A 17440-nucleotide genomic window follows, 5' to 3' on the forward strand; every position below is an offset into this window, starting at 1 on the left:
TTAGCCCATTAAATTAAATCAATTATATTTATTGAAAGATTTAAAAATTTCTTGAAAATGTTTTACTTCATGGAAAAAATATGGTCACAGCGGTTCAGCTGCCAAAATGTCCTGGAAACCCATGCTGTAGTGAAACAGACTCCAGCATTACATTGAACGCGATTTGAGAATTTTAGAGTAAGAGAGTTAGAGTAATACATCTAACAAGCATGGCCATGGCGCCGTGGCTTAGATGGTTAAAGCGCCTGTCTAGTAAACAGGAGATCCTGGGTTCGAATCCCAGCGGTGCCTTTTCGCTCTCTGACGTTATTATAATAAATGTTTTTTAATGATTGCAGCTAACTTAGTTACATATTCTAATTATGCCTATAGGCCAGTATTTATTAATTTTATATTCATATTAACTGCAATAATAATGGTTATTACATCTTGTTCACATCAGTTAAATGCAAGCAGTCTTGTTCATTGCACTGCCTTTGCAAGTCTTACAAATTATTATAATTTTTTTTAAACTCACTTCACTCCATTCGTGATGAGATTTCAGCCTGTATAGACAAAACACACAAGGGATGGCACTGAAACTGTCACTGTCTGGAACCACATGTTTTGTTTTGTGTGGTATCTAAACAAATATCTCAACATCCTTAACAAGATACATTTACATGATATGCAAAACTGCATACCATGTGTATACTTTTTAAAAGGTTTCATAAGCACTTTTGTTTTCACTTGATTTAAACATAAACCCCTTGCACCTCTCTTAATTCACATTCTCTTAATTCACCTTGTCAATATCGTTAAGCAATAATTTGTTCGCTCTTGTTCCGTTGTCTTGGAAAAAACAATGACTTTTTCTTGCCAGAATAAGAGAATAGGGATAATAAAAATAATGACAATAAAATGCCTTGATGTAACATTATGACTTCAGACTGGAAACAAAATTGTGTATAGTGAATATTATTGTTAGAAACATTTCAAATGTATTTGCATCAGTGAGGCATGATACATTTGTGTAAATTGTTATGTTGTTGACAAGAAACTACAAGTGAATAACCATGTGAAAGAGAGGAGAGATACTGTACACATCCAATGTGTCAACACAGGAATGTCAATTGCAAATGAACCCCAGTAGCAAATTTAAGGGTTGAAACACTGAATCCAATTATCTGTTCCTATAAAACATATCTAACAAATGAAAAGTGAAACAGTTTAAAGGCACAATCCATAATTGCTGAAATGGTGCCACTGGAAACAAACACTCAGAGTCCCCATTGAAATAAATGAGAAAGATATTGTTTGATTTCCCCTACGAGCCTTTGTAGCAACAGGCAATTCAATTAATACAAAATTCAAAGTTGTCCTGAAGCCTTGCTCGTGAAGGAAGATTTGTCAGTCCATTCTGTGACTTCTATGGGATCAATTTGTGGGAAAACAACGAAAAACACCCTCTGTCCCAGGTGCGTAGCCCACTCTGTAAAAAAGATGACATACTTAGATTATACATTTAATGCTCAAACACATGAATCATTTCACAAACTGAATTTTTGACAGTTGTTTGATGGATTAGTTCATCCAAAAATTAAAACTGTCATGATTTTTGTTCCAAAACTGCATTACTGCATTTCATCCATAAAAAACAAAAGTAAAAAACAAAAACCACAATAAAACTAGTCCATATGCATAAATGATCAACTAATCTATATATATACACTGCCTGGCCAGAAAAGTGGCCATTTGGATTTAAATGAGCAGATACTTCAGAGCAAATGATTGGATCATTATTGCAGTGATTAATATATTTCAGCTGTCAACAATTCTTTTAATTCTAACTGATGCTGTTTTAGGTTCTCTTTTCTTAAACCATATTGGAAGCTGTATCCCATCGTCATGGAAAAGATGTTAATGTGTTTCAGAAGGGGCAAATTATTGGCCTGCATCAAGCAAGGGAAACGAGTAAGGAGATTGCTGAAATCACTGGAATTGGGTTAAGAACTGTACAACTCATTATTAAAACCTGGAAGGACAGAGGTGAACGATCAGCTTCGCAGAAGAAATATGGTCGGAAAAAATCTTGAATGATTGTGTAAAGGGAGTATAAAGACATCTTCCCTGATCTCACATATTACAGTGTGACAATGCCAAGATTCATCGGGCTCAAATTGTGAACAAGTGGTTCAGGGAGCATGAGGAATCATTTGCACATGAACTGGCCACCACAGAGTCCTGACCTTAATCCCATTGAAAGTCTTTGGGATGTGCTGGAGAAGACTTTACAGAGTGGTTCGAAATAAATGCAACTCTGGACAGAAATAAATGTTGTGACGTTGCATAAGGTTGTCGAAACAATGCCACGACAAATGCATGCCGTAATCAAAGCTATAGACGGTCCAATGAAATATTATGGTATATTACTTTTTTTGGCCACACAGTGTGTGAGTGTATATATATATATATATATATTTGGACTGTCAATCAATTACATCGACCTAATTACATTAATTAATCATGATTAATCGCATATACAAATATTTGCTGAGAAAGCCCCTTATATAACAATAATTCAATATATAATGATTGCACATATTTATATAAATTATACATAGTTATCTTTAAAAATAAAAAATAAATATATATATACATATATACATTCTACCACAAGAATGTAATGCATTTTAATTATCTGAATATTTTTTATTTATATATATATATATAAATAAAAAATATTCAGATAAGAGTTAATCATTGATAAGACAATACAAAAAGTGGCTGTTAGAATACAATGTATTGTTTACTACCATATTATTGATCATAAGTCAATCATTGGCATTCACAGCAATCCATTACACAAGTGAATTTATCAATCAGTTGGAGATTTATTATGAGGGCTTGTTTAAGGACCGTAAATTACACCTGCGTCAGCCATTTGTTTTATTTATTTTTATTAATGCTTACAAAACTTTTACATCTCGAGCCAAGAGGTATATAAAAAAAAACAACAACAAAAAGGAAAATAAATAAATAAACAGTTTAATAAAATATCAAATTGTTTACATATTTCAATACACTTTACAGCTTTCTTGTTACTCAAATTGGAAATAGTTCTTAGGTATTGCTGAACCTCTGAATTAAAAATGAAAACTAATGGTTTATAACCAACATACTTACATTTATGAATACTAAACTTTGCCAACAAAAGCACAACATTAATCAAATAATATTCCTTATGAAGAGACATGTCATAGCTAAAAAAAACCCCCAAATAAAACCTTTTCAAAAGAAAGTTGAAAGTTGGGAATGATGTGATCTCTAACAATCTTGCAGAAATCAGATAAAAAACAAGTCGAGTCGGGACAACTCCAAAATAAATGAAAAATGTTTTCTGTCTGCACAAAATGTACAGAATATATCAACATCACAATTAAATCTCTCTACAATAAATAATTAGTGAGGTAGTACTTATAAATATGTTTGAAGGAAATTTCTTTGATTTTATTCGTGATTAAATATTTATGGATAACTATCAAATTTTGGAAGTCCAGCCACACCCTGCGTCAGACATGCTTGTGTAGCGTCTCGGGTACGTTGCATCATAAACATAAAATGTTTAGGTCACTGTGTCAAGTTAAACATAGTTTAATACTCAATCTTTAAACACATCTTGAGATCCCTTAGATCGCATTCGCGCTCCTTCAAGTGTTTTGAACCCAAGCTCGTAACGAATGTTTGTGTTGTTCTGCCTACTGAAGTGTTTTCTTCACTGTATAAACTGCACATTGCCATACAGCTGAAATTTCACTTACTGCCCTCTGGCAGTGGTACTACAAGCTTGAATTTCTCAGGAATCTTCCTTATTATGGTCCGGGGGAAGTGCGATTAATTGTGTTTTTAACACGTTATTTTTTGTAAAATGAATCGCACTGAATTAACACGTTAAATCGACAGCTCTAATATATATATAAATATTTACTGTACCTATACTGAACAATAATTTAAAGAAAATATTAAATCCCCCCAGTGAAACTTACCAACAAAGTTATATATGCATTTTGGCTTGTGTTGCCAGTAAACTCCAAGGAAATAGACGGGCACTCCGGTGAGCATGATGACCAGCCCTACTCCACACACCAATGGCTCTGAGTGTAAACTGAAGCCCAGCAGCAGAGCCCAGAACAGCAGGTATGCCACTGGAACCAACAGACTCACCTGATCAGAGAATAGACAGGGAAACTTTATTGATCCATGAGTGCAATTCAAGAACTACACTGGTGTTTGTACATTGCTGTGTTTTGTCACTTGCTGATCATCAAGAGTCCACAGCTATTTAAATGTTGGCTTTTAAATGAACTCAGAGTCACTATAGCCCAAATATGGTATTAATGAAACTAGAAGTGTCAGCCCAAAACAAAATGCAACATTTTAATACAATATCTGATAGACAATTAAGTCATTAAATTGTCAATTGCCAATTCTTGTTAATTCACTAATTACAAACTGTCTATTTTACTGTATTACTGTAATGCATTGTTAAATCATCATGAAATAATGTAACAAAAAGAAAGATAGAAGACAGAAATCTAAAGATTGGTTTAATTTCTATTAGCACTTTAAGAATATTTTTCAGCCGTCTTGGTTCAGGAAGTATTTTTCCCATTATTATTATACTTTTTTCAACAGGGATTTCATCAAATCCTTCATAAAAGAGTGGGAAAAAAAAGAGAGACAAATGTAAAAGACTTTACATCTGTCACGATTGCAGGGAGGCAGACACAGAGGTGGGATCTACGTGCAGGGTTTATTAAACAGGAGTGGAAATAAACAGACTGATACAAAGAAACAACCACGATGGGTAAAACAAAACTAAAACACGAAACACTGGAACACAGGAATACACGGCTGGAACGGACATGGAGAGATCAGGGACATCACAACAGTGGAAACAACGAACGACCCGGAAATGCAGGAACGGGCAGGGTTATATACACACACAAGGCAGGATAATTACAAACAAGACACAGGTGAGAACAATGACAGTGATTGCAGTGACATGTGAAATGCGGGGCAGACAACAGTGAATCGTAACAGAATCCCCCCTCAAAGGATCGGATTCCAGACGATCCTAAAACAAAAACACACAAAAACAGAATCGTCCAGGAGATGGAGGGGGGCTAGCGGATCAAAAGAGGGCAACAGGGGCAGTCCAAGGGAGCACAAGGGGTAGACAGGCAGTCCAAGGGAGCACAAGGGGCAGACAGACAGTCCAAGGGGCACAAGGGGCAGACAGACAGTCCAGGGGGGCACAGAGGGCAGGCGAGCAGTCCAGGGGGACACAAGGGGCAGACAGACAGTCCAAGGGGAACACCAGACGGGGACTGGGTCAGGTGGCCTGGGAAGAGACCACAGGACAGGGACCGGGTCAGGAGGCCTGGGAGGAGGCCACTGGACAGGGACAGGTTTAGGAGGTCTGGGAGATGGCCGCAGAACAGGGGCCTGTTCACAAGGCCTGGGAGGAAGAGTGGCCACTAGGGGAGCTGGCGGAGCCAAGGAGGACTTCTGAGACAGAGCAGTCGAAGACTTGGGTGGTGGTGCCGAAGGAGGCGCAGGCAAGGCCGCAGGAGACCCTGGGGGCGGAGCTGCAAGGGGCTCTGGAGACGAAGCTGAGGGAGGCTCTGGGGCCTCAGGAGGAGGAGCTGAGGGAACCTCAGGAGGCAGAGCCGTGGGAGGTTCAGGAGGCAGAGCCGTGGGAGGCTCAGGAGGCAGAGCCGAGGGAGGTGGCGCCGTAGGAGGCTCTAGAGGCGAAGCTCTGGAAGGCTCTGGAGGCAGAGCCAAGGGAGGTGGCGCCGCAGGAGGCTCCAGAGGCGGAGGCCTGGAAGGCTCTGGAGGTGAAACCGAGGGAGGCTCAGGAGGTGGAGCCGAGGAAGGTGGTGCCGTAGGGGCCTTTAGGGGCGGAGCCGTAGGAGGCTCGGGAGGCGGAGCCGTAAGAGGCCCTGGAGGTGGAGCCGAGGAAGGTGGCGCCGTAGGGGCCTTTAGGGGCGGAGCCGTAGGAGGCTCGGGAGGCGGAGCCGTAGGGGGCTCGGGAGGCTCTGGGAGTAGAGCCGTAGGAGGCTCGGGAGGCAATACAAAAAGCGGCTTTAGAATACAATGTATTGTTTACTACCATATTATTGATCATAAGTCAATCATTGGCATTCACAGCAATCCATTACACAAGTGAATTTATCAATCAGTTGGAGATTTATTATGAGGGCTTGTTTAAGGACCGTAAATTACACCTGCATCAGCCATTTTTTTTATTTTTTTTTATTAATGCTTACAAAACTTTTACATCTCGAGCCAAGAGGTATATAAAAAAAAAACAACAACAAAAAGGAAAATAAATAAATAAACAGTTTAATAAAATATCAAATTGTTTACATATTTCAATACACTTTACAGCTTTCTTGTTACTCAAATTGGAAATAGTTCTTAGGTTCAGGAGGCAGAGCCGTGGGAGGCTCAGGAGGCAGAGCCGAGGGAGGTGGCGCCGTAGGAGGCTCTAGAGGCGAAGCTCTGGAAGGCTCTGGAGGCAGAGCCGAGGGAGGTGGCGCCGCAGGAGGCTCCAGAGGCGGAGGCCTGGAAGGCTCTGGAGGTGAAACCGAGGGAGGCTCAGGAGGTGGAGCCGAGGAAGGTGGTGCCGTAGGGGCCTTTAGGGGCGGAGCCGTAGGAGGCTCGGGAGGCGGAGCCGTAAGAGGCCCTGGAGGTGGAGCCGAGGAAGGTGGCGCCGTAGGGGCCTTTAGGGGCGGAGCCGTAGGAGGCTCGGGAGGCGGAGCCGTAGGGGGCTCGGGAGGCTCTGGGAGTAGAGCCGTAGGAGGCTCGGGAGGCGAAGCTTTAGAAGGCTCTGGAGTCTCTGGTTGCAGAGCCGTAGGAGGCTCTGGGGGCGGAGCCGAAGGATGCTCGGGAGGCGGAGCCGTAGGGGGCTCAGAAGGCTCTGGGAGTAGAGCCGTAGGAGGCTCTGGAGGCGGAGCCGTAGGAGGCTCGGGGAGAAGAGCCATAGGAGGCTCAGGAGGCGGAGCCGTAGGAGCCTCAGGAGTATGATTCGTTACCAGGGATTTTCATGTTTTGTTACCTACACATATAATATTTGTGAAAGAATGTATAATTTTGAGAGGCGGAGCCCTGGAAGACTCGAGAGACTTGAGGGGTGGAGCCCAGGGAGGTTCGATAGGCTTGAGGGGCGGAGCCCTAGGAGGCTCGAGAGGCTTGAGGGGCGGAGCCGTGGAAGAGCACGACCACTGGCGCTGGCTTTTGGACGGTCACGGCTACTGGCGCTGGCTCAGGGACGGTCGAGGCTACAGGCGCTGGCTCAGGGACGGTCGAGGCTATAGGCGCTGGCTCAGGGACGGTCGAGGCTACAGGCGCTGGCTCAGGGACGGTCATCACCGTGGAAGGCGTGGGCGCTGGCTCGCTCACAGTGATCTGCGTGGGTACTGGTTCGCTCACTGTGATAGGCGTAAGCCGGGAGGCGAAAGCCTGTCTTCTCCTCCTCCTCCGGTCAGACGAAGTTGGCAGCGCTGGCTCGTTGATCTGGGTATTCATGGGCTCAGGCTGGAGAGCCGGAATCTCGAGGGGTGGTTCGTCGGCCCCGAGTTTCTTCAGGGTGAGGCTCACGTACTCCCTCCACGTGTGCTCTCCGAATTCTGGCGCTTCCCGCGACTGGGCTGATGATAACACGCCCCGGTAGATGAGCTTGAGGGAAGCGTTGTCGAACCCGGTGTGGATGGCGACCATGGAGAAGAGCCGCGAGCACTCGCGAACAGGCAACTTCGCCTGGGCCAATGTGGTGAAAACCGCTGCTAGAGCCATTTACGGTCATTCGTTCTGTCACAATTGCAGGGAGGCAGACACAGAGGTGGGATCTACGTACAGGGTTTATTAAACAGGAGTGGAAGTAAACAGACTGATACAAAGAAACAACCACGATGGGTAAAACGAAACTAAAACACGAAACATTGGAACACAGGAATACACGGCTGGAACGGACACGGAGAGATCAGGGACATCACAACAGTGGAAACAACGAACGACCCGGAAATGCAGGAACGGGCAGGGTTATATACACACACAAGGCAGGATAATTACAAACAAGACACAGGTGAGAACAATGACAGTGATTGCAGTGACATGTGAAATGCGGGGCAGACAACAGTGAATCGTAACAACATCTTTAATGAGGGAATGAACAAGGCCATGAGGCATTGCAAATGGCATAATCAAATTAAAAGTGATGGAAAAATATAAAAACGACTGATTTAAAAGTTGATGATTATAAGTATATATTTATTATATAAGATATACAGTATTCAAATATATAAGTAGTTTGGGAGAGTCGGGAGACCGACTCGACTGCATCACTCACAGTGCGACATGGGAATGGGTAGGCACTGCAGAGCTCTTTTGGGAAGCTTTGTATGTTGGATACTCTGATTGGTGGATCTCTCTTCAGGATCATGGGTAATGTAGTTCTTCACCAGAAATCCCAAAATTAAACACTATGTTTTAAAATCAAATTGAAATAATGTGGACTGCTGGCTTCAGCAGAAGCATATACCATCAATTAACAGTCTCTGAGGGGAGTCACGTGACGCCTTGCGAGGTTCAGACGTGTGAACAGCAAGCTCTGCACACATTGATAGTTTTTATTCTTTATAAACCAGTGAGATTTGACACCCCCTGATCCATAACTGTTCTAGGAAGGCAACTTATCAACAAATTCAAAATCCTCGGGCATTAAAAGACAATTATGTGCTCAGCTGATGCAAATGAATGATTATAGCCTGATGTACCTCTTTAAAATGTGTGTACAGTTTTATCCATGTTGTATAACCAAGGAATAACCAGTATGATTCGTTACCAGGGATTTTCATGTTTTGTTACCTACACATATAATATTTGTGAAAGAATGTATAATTTTGTATTCAAATGCTCGCTTGGTTACATAGAGGAAGCTGATGACAACGAATATCATGTGTCTTGTACCATTCTCAAGATATAAAAGTTCATTATTAAATATGCACTATTTTTGAGCGGGAGATTTGTAAGACTCTGAAACAAAGGACCATAAAGTCAACTGTCGGAAAGGACAGCCCAGTCGACCATGTGACTCTGAAAATTCACTTCTGATTGGCGCAGGACACCTTTGGGGATGCGGACAATTTCAGTTAAAATGTTTCCAAACAGGAAGAACACACTCTCTTCTCTCTTGTCTCTCCTGCTCTTCTGAATGCTAAGACTTTGCTCTGACTCTTCCCTCGTGGGCTTCTGTGGATCACTTCGGAACCAGATCCATGCCATGTGAGGTCCAAGGAAGCTCGGGACTCAAAGTCCCGAGGACGCCTCTCACTCTCTCTGATCCACAAATCCAACGGGAGTCGCGGAGCCTCCATGAGAAGACCTCACTTCAAAGCCAACCTCATCATTCATACAGACAATAACTATCTGATCTTACAGAGAAACTTTCAACCAAGAGCCAAGAACCAAGCAACACAAAGAACACCATGATACGCAAGTACATCTCCAATATTGTGCTCAAAGTGCTGGTGTATTAGTTAAATACTTTGGGTAATCCAATAGCAAATCGATGTAGACTCAAATAAGGTTCAATGGTTCTTAAGGCATTGTCAACAGATTCCATAATGTTCATTTTCACCGTATTGAAAATTCACTCTTCTCACCAACCTGTCTCATGTATATTTGTGTTAGATTAGATTTATGTTTAGAATAGTAATAAAGTTTGTCTGTGTTCAAAGACGATTTGAATGTGATATATTTTTATAAATAATCTCATACCTATTTCTAAAAGATTTAGCTTCAAATCTGTACCTAAATATGTGTGATATTATTTTCAATAAGCCATGAGAATAATATCTCCAATAAGTAAATTAATCATAATTCACTTATTAAAGCTAATTCCTTACAGTAGAAATTGTGAGCGGATACAACAAGATGTTGTATTCCGATTTTAATGTTGTAGAATTTTATCCAGAGAAGTAATCTAGATATTTGTAATTTATCTAATTTATAATGATTGTCGAACATGACTAATTCCATTATATATTTCATTACATAATAATGTAATATAAGGACAGTTTAATTTAGTTCATAGCTCACATATTTCTAGACCCAAAATTCCCTTATAATTCCCATTAAATAACATATAATGGTGTGAGAATGAGGCACTTTAATGGTTCCCATCTAAATTCATCAGTACCAAATATCCTACAACACAGAAATGGGTCAGAATATGGTGAAATTTCTGGTCGGGCTCGTTCCGAGTCTGCTCGACATAACAGGCCATAAGCTGGAAAACGAGCAAGCTCACAGAGTTCTGGCTCAGATATCTGCAGAGGGCGACAGGCCACGATCAACTCTGACCAAATTTCTGAGATCATCCGATAAAGATCTCGCATTACACGAGGCGAGGAATTAAGGAAGGCTTTCTTGGAAGAACCACAACATTTTCCCAGACTTTGCAAATTCGACAAGAGAGAAACATGATCGATTCAATTAATGCAAGAAACTCTAACATCAACAGAAGGTCACTTTTGAACTGATGTTCCCGGCCAAATTGAGAATAGATGCTAAGGATGGCCGTAAATAATTTACATGTCCCCAACAAACATTGTCCTTCATAAAGACAAAGGACTGACTATGTCATTGAGTGATGTTCACATTGCAGCCGAGTGGGCCTGTCTCACTGAACATTCTATTGACCATCCGAGGACACTGGGAACCTTTTTTGTTTCTTTTTTGTGCTGTTCCGCCTAGCGGCTTGAGTTTGTTTTGTAAAAATAACACACCTTCGGTACAGTGTTATGGAATAATCTGCAGGTTCTTTATGCTCATGCCTCCTATTGGTTGGAGTTGTTTTGTGGAGAATTTCTTGCAGGACGTAGAAGTGATTAGGTAATTTGCTGCACTCAAGTAACAGTCGAATGGGCCAGCTCACTGAACATTCATTTGACTGCCAGAGGAAACTGAATGGCATTTTTTTTTCTGTTGTGCACAGGGTTAACATGCACATTTTTCTTTTTTCTGTATGTTTGGTTTTGGGGGAAGTTCGGGGTTTGATTGTTGAACTAATGTTGGAATGTGGTCTTTATCATTTAGTTTTTGACACACAATCTTATTTTTTTTTAAATGTCAAAATGTCTCTCTGGATTTTCTCAATCCATGTGGAATGTGAATGGGTTGGGGCACCCCATAAAAAGAAGGAATTTCATTTGTTTTCTTAAAGAAAATGAAATATGATATAGTGTTTTTTTTTCAGAAATGCATCTTGCCCCCACAGGAAGCTGAAAATTTGGGAAGATATAGGGTGGGCATGTTTTCTTTGTGCTGGCTCAAGTAAGAGCAGGGGAGTCATTACATTGGTAAGCAAAAATCTACAATTCAAATGTCTCAAACAGAGTAAAGATAAATTAGGAAGAGTCATTATAGTTTTAGCAGAAATTCATGGGCAAAAAAAAAGTGTGTAAGCCCTGTAGTGCAACATTGACGCTTCAAAGGATGTGTAAAAATCTTGGTCTTACAGATATTTGATACTTTTGAACCCATCTGGTAGGGACTTTACATACTTTTCATCAGCCCATAAAATTTATTCTAGAATATATATATATAAGTCCATCACTTCATCTGTTGTTGATTGCCCCATCTTAGTCTCAGATCATGCCCTGGTGAGTTTAGAGTTCTTGCCACATACAGAGAAATATAAATAATATAGTAATAGTATAGTATAGCAAAATCCTGATTTCCAACAAATGTTAAAGACTGAAATCAATGTTTATATGGAGACCAACTGTTCCTCTGTGGGCGTGGCTTGGGAGGCACTTAAGGCAGTTCTTAGGGGTCAGATCAATTAGTATGCCTCATTCATCAAAAAATACGAAGCACGAGAACCCGTGGAGTTGGAAGATAATATTAAAACTGCCGAGGCAGAGCTGAAGCGTCAAATGTCATCTAATGGCCTCAGAGAACTGGCCCGATTGAAATACAGATATAATACTATTTTGTCGCTAAAGGTTGAGTTTGAGATATTCAGGGCAAGACAGTCATACTTTGAGTCGGGGGACAAAGCAGGGAGACTTTGGCTAGATATATAAAGCAGAGAGTCATTTTCTACCATTCCCTCAGTGAAATCTGCTGCTGGGGAAATTTTTACCTCGGCCATTGATATTAATCAGGCGGCCCATGCATTTTAAGTCTAGGCCTTCAGTGTGATTCATGCAATTAAGAAAACACAGTTTCACAATGAATAAGACACCCTATGCCTTTGGGAATCATACATTATGTCGCAGCTAACTGGTAATACCAATTTACATTTTAAAAACACGTTCAAGCAAATTCTCAAGCAAGCCTAATTTAAACTGCAGCATAACCGTTTTGTGAAATGAACATCTCCCGAACAGACTGTGGAGCGGAGGGGGCCGATTGGGGACCGGTCGGAATATCGCGCGCCCGGTCCCCAATCGGCCTGATGAGGCGCGTGAAGGATAAAGGCGGCCGGTGACGATGGTTCGAGAGAGAGAGAGAATTACGGGCATGTCCGTCATGTGTGTGTTTATGTTTGTGCTTTTGGTTTAAGTTTCTCATTAAAATATTATTTATGTTGACAAGCCGGTTCTTGCCTCCTCCTTGCCCATCCTTTAACAGTGTTACACAGACATTCAAAAATCATAATTTTTCAAATGAATCTATCAAGGAGGTCTATAATACCTGCAAAAATCTATTTAATAATATTTGCGATTTAAATGTTGCTTGCAAAAAATTATGTTTCGTCAGGGTACATGGTTATGCTGTGTTCCATTCAAGTTGGATGTAGGAAATTCCTATTTCATATCTCAAACCATAAATGCATTCCATTCCCTGATATTCGGAAGATGAAGTTTAAGGAACCAAAACGGCAACACTGCCATTAGCTTAGCAGGGGTTTGACTCTCATTAGAGATGTAAGCAATCCAACTGATAAACATTGCTGCAGTGCTAGCATGTGAGCTACAGGTGTACGATTATCAAAAGAGATTATAATGATTTATTCACCTGTTTTTGCAGACATTTGTTAAACAAGCTTTGATATCATGTAATGTGGAAACTAACTCATTTATCGATATTACTTAATAAAGTGAATGTTTAGCACTTACTTTTTATATCTCCTTGAGTGTTGACATATTTGTGTGACATCATGCATCTGCATCTCGATTTGAGAATTTCTGCACGAGCCTACAAGTTGTAATTCTGACTTCAAGATGCATTTCATTGCACTTTTCCTAGTATGAAGTTGTAAAACAGGACATTTCGAGTTGAATGGAAAGCCAGATGTTGCTATAACAATGCAAAAAGCACTTATGAATTTGTTGAAGTGAAAATCAGTCCTCATTTTCTGTTTAATAAATAAAGCAATCACATGTTCATGCAGAAAATCTCAGTTAAATCCATAAGGATCTCTTTCTCAATGGCAATACCAGCAGTAATGACAGCCGATTCGTCAGCAAGATCACACGCTCTTCAGCTTTCAAATTACATCACTTAAAGCATGATTGTGTCACTCAAGGCCAGCTAGAAGGCCTTGACCGAGACATCTGATTGGCTAATGAATCTGACAATCTGACTTTTGTTGCCCATTCATTTGCACTGATGAGGGATTCTGAAGATATTCTGAAGGCCTGATGGGGTGGAGCTCAGACTCACACGCTGCTTTGGGCATATGATTTGTGAAACAGTTGTCACACTTTGCTAGTAAGCATCAAGGAATAAATTCTGACTGGATAAACATTTAACTTTTCTCTGTTTGTAGATTAATTAAGAATGGAAAGTGATTCAAAATACATAAAAAAGGTGATTGAGAAATAAAGGATGAAAAATATTTTATTATTTGGCATGTTAGGCCTGCAGAAAATGCTTTGCTGACCCTGAGATTTCTCCACTGATATTAATTATGCTTTTAAAGAATTCTATCTTGATCTCTACAGTTCCACATCTTCGTCTAATGATGAAGATATTAGAAACTTTGTGGAACCATTAGAGCTCCCTAAAATGACGAATGAGTAAAAAAATAAATGTTGGTTAACCGATTAAGTATAGTTATGACATCTCTTATACAGATCAGGTGTGGTTTATTCGGGGCCGCTGGTCTTCTGATATCATTAGGCGTTTCATCAATATCACTTGGTCAGTGGTGAACGATCACACTCCGGTTGCTGCCATCTCACTTAACGCTGAAAATGCGGAAGCGGCGGGAAGCGGCGGGACAAACAAATGGATTAATTTCAGATTATTTTACTCTGGATAGGGGCACCCGGCAGGGTTACTTCATTCCATCATATTGTTCTGTCTTGCCCTGGAACTTTTAGCATCCATGATAAGAAAGGAGGAGGATGTTCCAAGGGTGATAGCGGGAGGTGTCTGCTTCATGCAGATTATATTTTATTGTTCGTCTCCGACACCACTAGATATATGCCTTGCCTCCACAGAATTATTCATGTCACTGTATCTCAGGATACAGAGTCAATTGGTCTATATCCAAAGCTTTGGCTCTGACAGTGTCCTGCCCGGTAACAGCTTTTCAGCCAGGTACCTTCCAGTGGCCCAATCAGGGCATTAATTATTTGGATATTTTATTCCCAGCAAATTTGTGTGATTTAGTTAGTTAATTTTGACCCTTTAATAAAAAGATTTTCAAGCGATGTGGGCAGATGGGCTTCATTATATTTATCAATGATTGGGAAGGTTAATGTTATTCAAATGAATTGTATTCCAAAATTCAACTACCTGCTATAATCTCTCCCTATATATATCCCCCTCGCTTATGTCAAGCAATTTGATAGCATAGCAAAGTCCTTCATTTGGAATGGTAAACGTCCAGATTACATTTCAGTAAGTTGCATAAGCCGATTGACAAAGGTGGGCTAGGCCTACCCAAGATTTTGTTTTATTATTATGCATTCGGTCTCAGAAATTTGGCCCATCCACCTGAGAGAGCCCCTCCCTGGTTTTGTATTGAATAGGAAGTTCTTTCTAAAATAAAGTGAAATAAAGTTCTTTTATTTCACCATTACAAAGCCTTTCTATCAAACTAATTGGAGAAGTTAAGTTACACCCCGTTATCTAACATTTGCACTTAGTATGGAGAAAAGTGTCCAGTGTGTTTAATTCAGACATTTATTTAAATGTTGCCTCGAGCATATGGCTGAACCCAAAATTATGTATTAATAAGTCCCCTTTCTGCTGGACAGAGAGGATTGTGAGGGAGGTTAGGTATTTACAGCTGCACCATCTGCTCTGTACTATATTTGGGAGTAGCATACACCCCCCTAAAGCAGCAGATACTCTGGGAGTGGTGAATACTGCTTTGGAAAAGGTCATGAAGCATCAGTTTATTACTCCCTGCTAATTCAGATTCTGGGAGATGGAGCTTCAACTTCTCTCAAGAGATTATGGGAGAAAGATTTATACTTTCTAAAAAAAAGTCTAAAAATTCTAAAAAAGTCTAAAACTAGAGACGCAAGGGTGCGCCTTATGCAATTTAAGATTTTACATTGTTTCTATTGGACCCCCTCTAGATTGTATAGGCTTGGACTTAACATCACACCAACATGCTGGTGATGCCAATTAGAAGATAGGGACACAGCCCATGTTTTTTTGGTGGTGTGTTAATTAATCAATTTGTTTGTTTGTCACCACTGCAGGGTGTCTATAAAGTAACTTAATGTATATAAAAATGTATTTCCGAACCCATATATTTCCAAAATCTTAAAAAGATAATCCCATTCGACCATATCAAATGCCTTTTTGTTGTCAAGTGAGATGGCAGTGACCAGAGCCCCAGAGACTTGCAAGTAGGCAGGGCCTTAATTACCTCGTCAAGCTCCTCCAAAGTTATCTCAGCATGAAGAATTTTTTTTTGCTCAGTCGTCAGTTTAGGGAATTCTAATGGTTCCACAAAATGTACAATAATTAGACAAAGATGTGGAAATATAAAGATCAAGATAGATTTCTTTATAGGCTGTGGCAGGGCGGAGGGCGGGGTCGGGTCGTGATCATACACACCCGGTCCCGTATTAGGCTAATCAAGCCTCTGAGGTATAAAGGTCAACTGCAGAGGGCCGTGCGGGAGAGAGAGATCGTTTACGGACATGTCCGTCGTGTGTGTTTGTGTCTTCTTTTAAGTTTACTATTAAACTATTATTTATATTGAAAAGCCGGTTCTCGCCTCCTCCTTTCCATTGATCGTGTTACACTGGTGCTGAAACCCGGGAAGGAGGAGGGATACGCCATAGTAGAGTTCTCGCCACTACCGTTCACTCCAACGGAGCAGCCGCGGCCATCTGCCGGGGGACGAGGAGCCCAGCCGCCTGAACGAGTACGATGGCCGCCAACCGCGAGGGGAGAAGGGGCTCCTAGCCGACCGCCTGGAACGGTCAGGGCCGCTGCCAGGGGCGCAGGAGTCGCCTACCGGCCGCTGAAACGCGGCAGGGTTTAAGACCACTGACCATGAGCGGGGAGGGGCTCACTGGCGACCGCCTGGAGCGAGAGAACTGCTGCCAGGGGCGGGGGAGACCCCTTCTGTTCCCCGAGAACGCGGCGGGGTGTTCAGTCCGCCAGGGGCTGGAGGACTGCCTCGGATCGAGGAATGTAGCAGGGCGGAGGGCGGGGCCAGGTCGTGATCATACACACCCGGTCCCGTATTAGGATAATCAAGCCTCTGAGGTATAAAGTTCGACTTAAGTTTACTATTAAACTATTATTTATATTGAAAAGCCGGTTCTCGCCTCCTCCTTTCCATTGAATACCTTTACACAGGCATTATTAAAATCAATGGCCAAGGTAAATATTTCACCACCAGCAGATTTCACTGAGGTAATGGTATTACTGTCTTGCCCTGAATAACCAAAACGTCTAGGTTACGTATGTAACCTCCGTTCCCCGATGGAGGGAACGAGACATTGTGTCAGAGAAGCGACACTAGGGGTCTCTCTTGAGTGCCGATATTCACCTCTGAACTATGAAAAAGGCCAATGAGAGTTGGCACCCAGTATTTGCATGTCCCGCCCCTGGACATATGGGTATTTAAGCGGCGCAAATACGGGAGTTCATTCAGGATTTTTCTGAGGAGCCGGAAATGGTCCGGCCACAACAGTGGCTCGGCTCAGCGACGTGGCAGGGGAGACACAACGTCTCATTCCCTCCATCGGGGAATGGAGGTTACATATGTAACCTAGACGTTCCCCTTCTGTCGCTCTCTCCACATTGTGTCAGAGAAGCGACACTAGGGGTCCACTTATAAAAGTGCCCTGCACTGAGCCGTGTACGTGAACTGCTGATACAGGAGCGAGCAGGTATTCTTACGTGCAGGACGACCAACTGTATCAGGCTGCACGTACCCTTCCCCAATGCCCCATATAACCATCAG

General features: G+C 41.7%; 1 protein-coding gene and 1 non-coding gene across 2 annotated transcripts in view; one reads left to right on the plus strand and one right to left on the minus strand.

Annotated features, from left to right (window-relative positions):
- The first annotated feature begins 217 nt into the window (after positions 1 to 217).
- Positions 218 to 291, plus strand: trnat-agu (transfer RNA threonine (anticodon AGU)). The gene has a single exon. It is a non-coding gene; the product is annotated as a tRNA-Thr (tRNA).
- Positions 292 to 979: 688 nt separating this feature from the next.
- The window catches only part of LOC127640072 (asc-type amino acid transporter 1-like), a 41467-nt gene continuing 25006 nt past the window's right edge, over positions 980 to 17440 (minus strand). Inside the window, exons 10-11 of the mRNA XM_052122461.1 lie at positions 4026 to 4203; positions 980 to 1471 (exon numbers count right to left, since the gene is read on the minus strand). Of these exons, the coding sequence (XP_051978421.1) occupies positions 1350 to 1471; positions 4026 to 4203 (300 nt within the window). The 3' untranslated portion in view covers positions 980 to 1349. The remainder of the gene's footprint in view (positions 1472 to 4025; positions 4204 to 17440) is intronic.

Source organism: Xyrauchen texanus, chromosome 49 (assembly GCF_025860055.1).
Source record: "Xyrauchen texanus isolate HMW12.3.18 chromosome 49, RBS_HiC_50CHRs, whole genome shotgun sequence".
NCBI lineage: Eukaryota > Metazoa > Chordata > Actinopteri > Cypriniformes > Catostomidae > Xyrauchen > Xyrauchen texanus.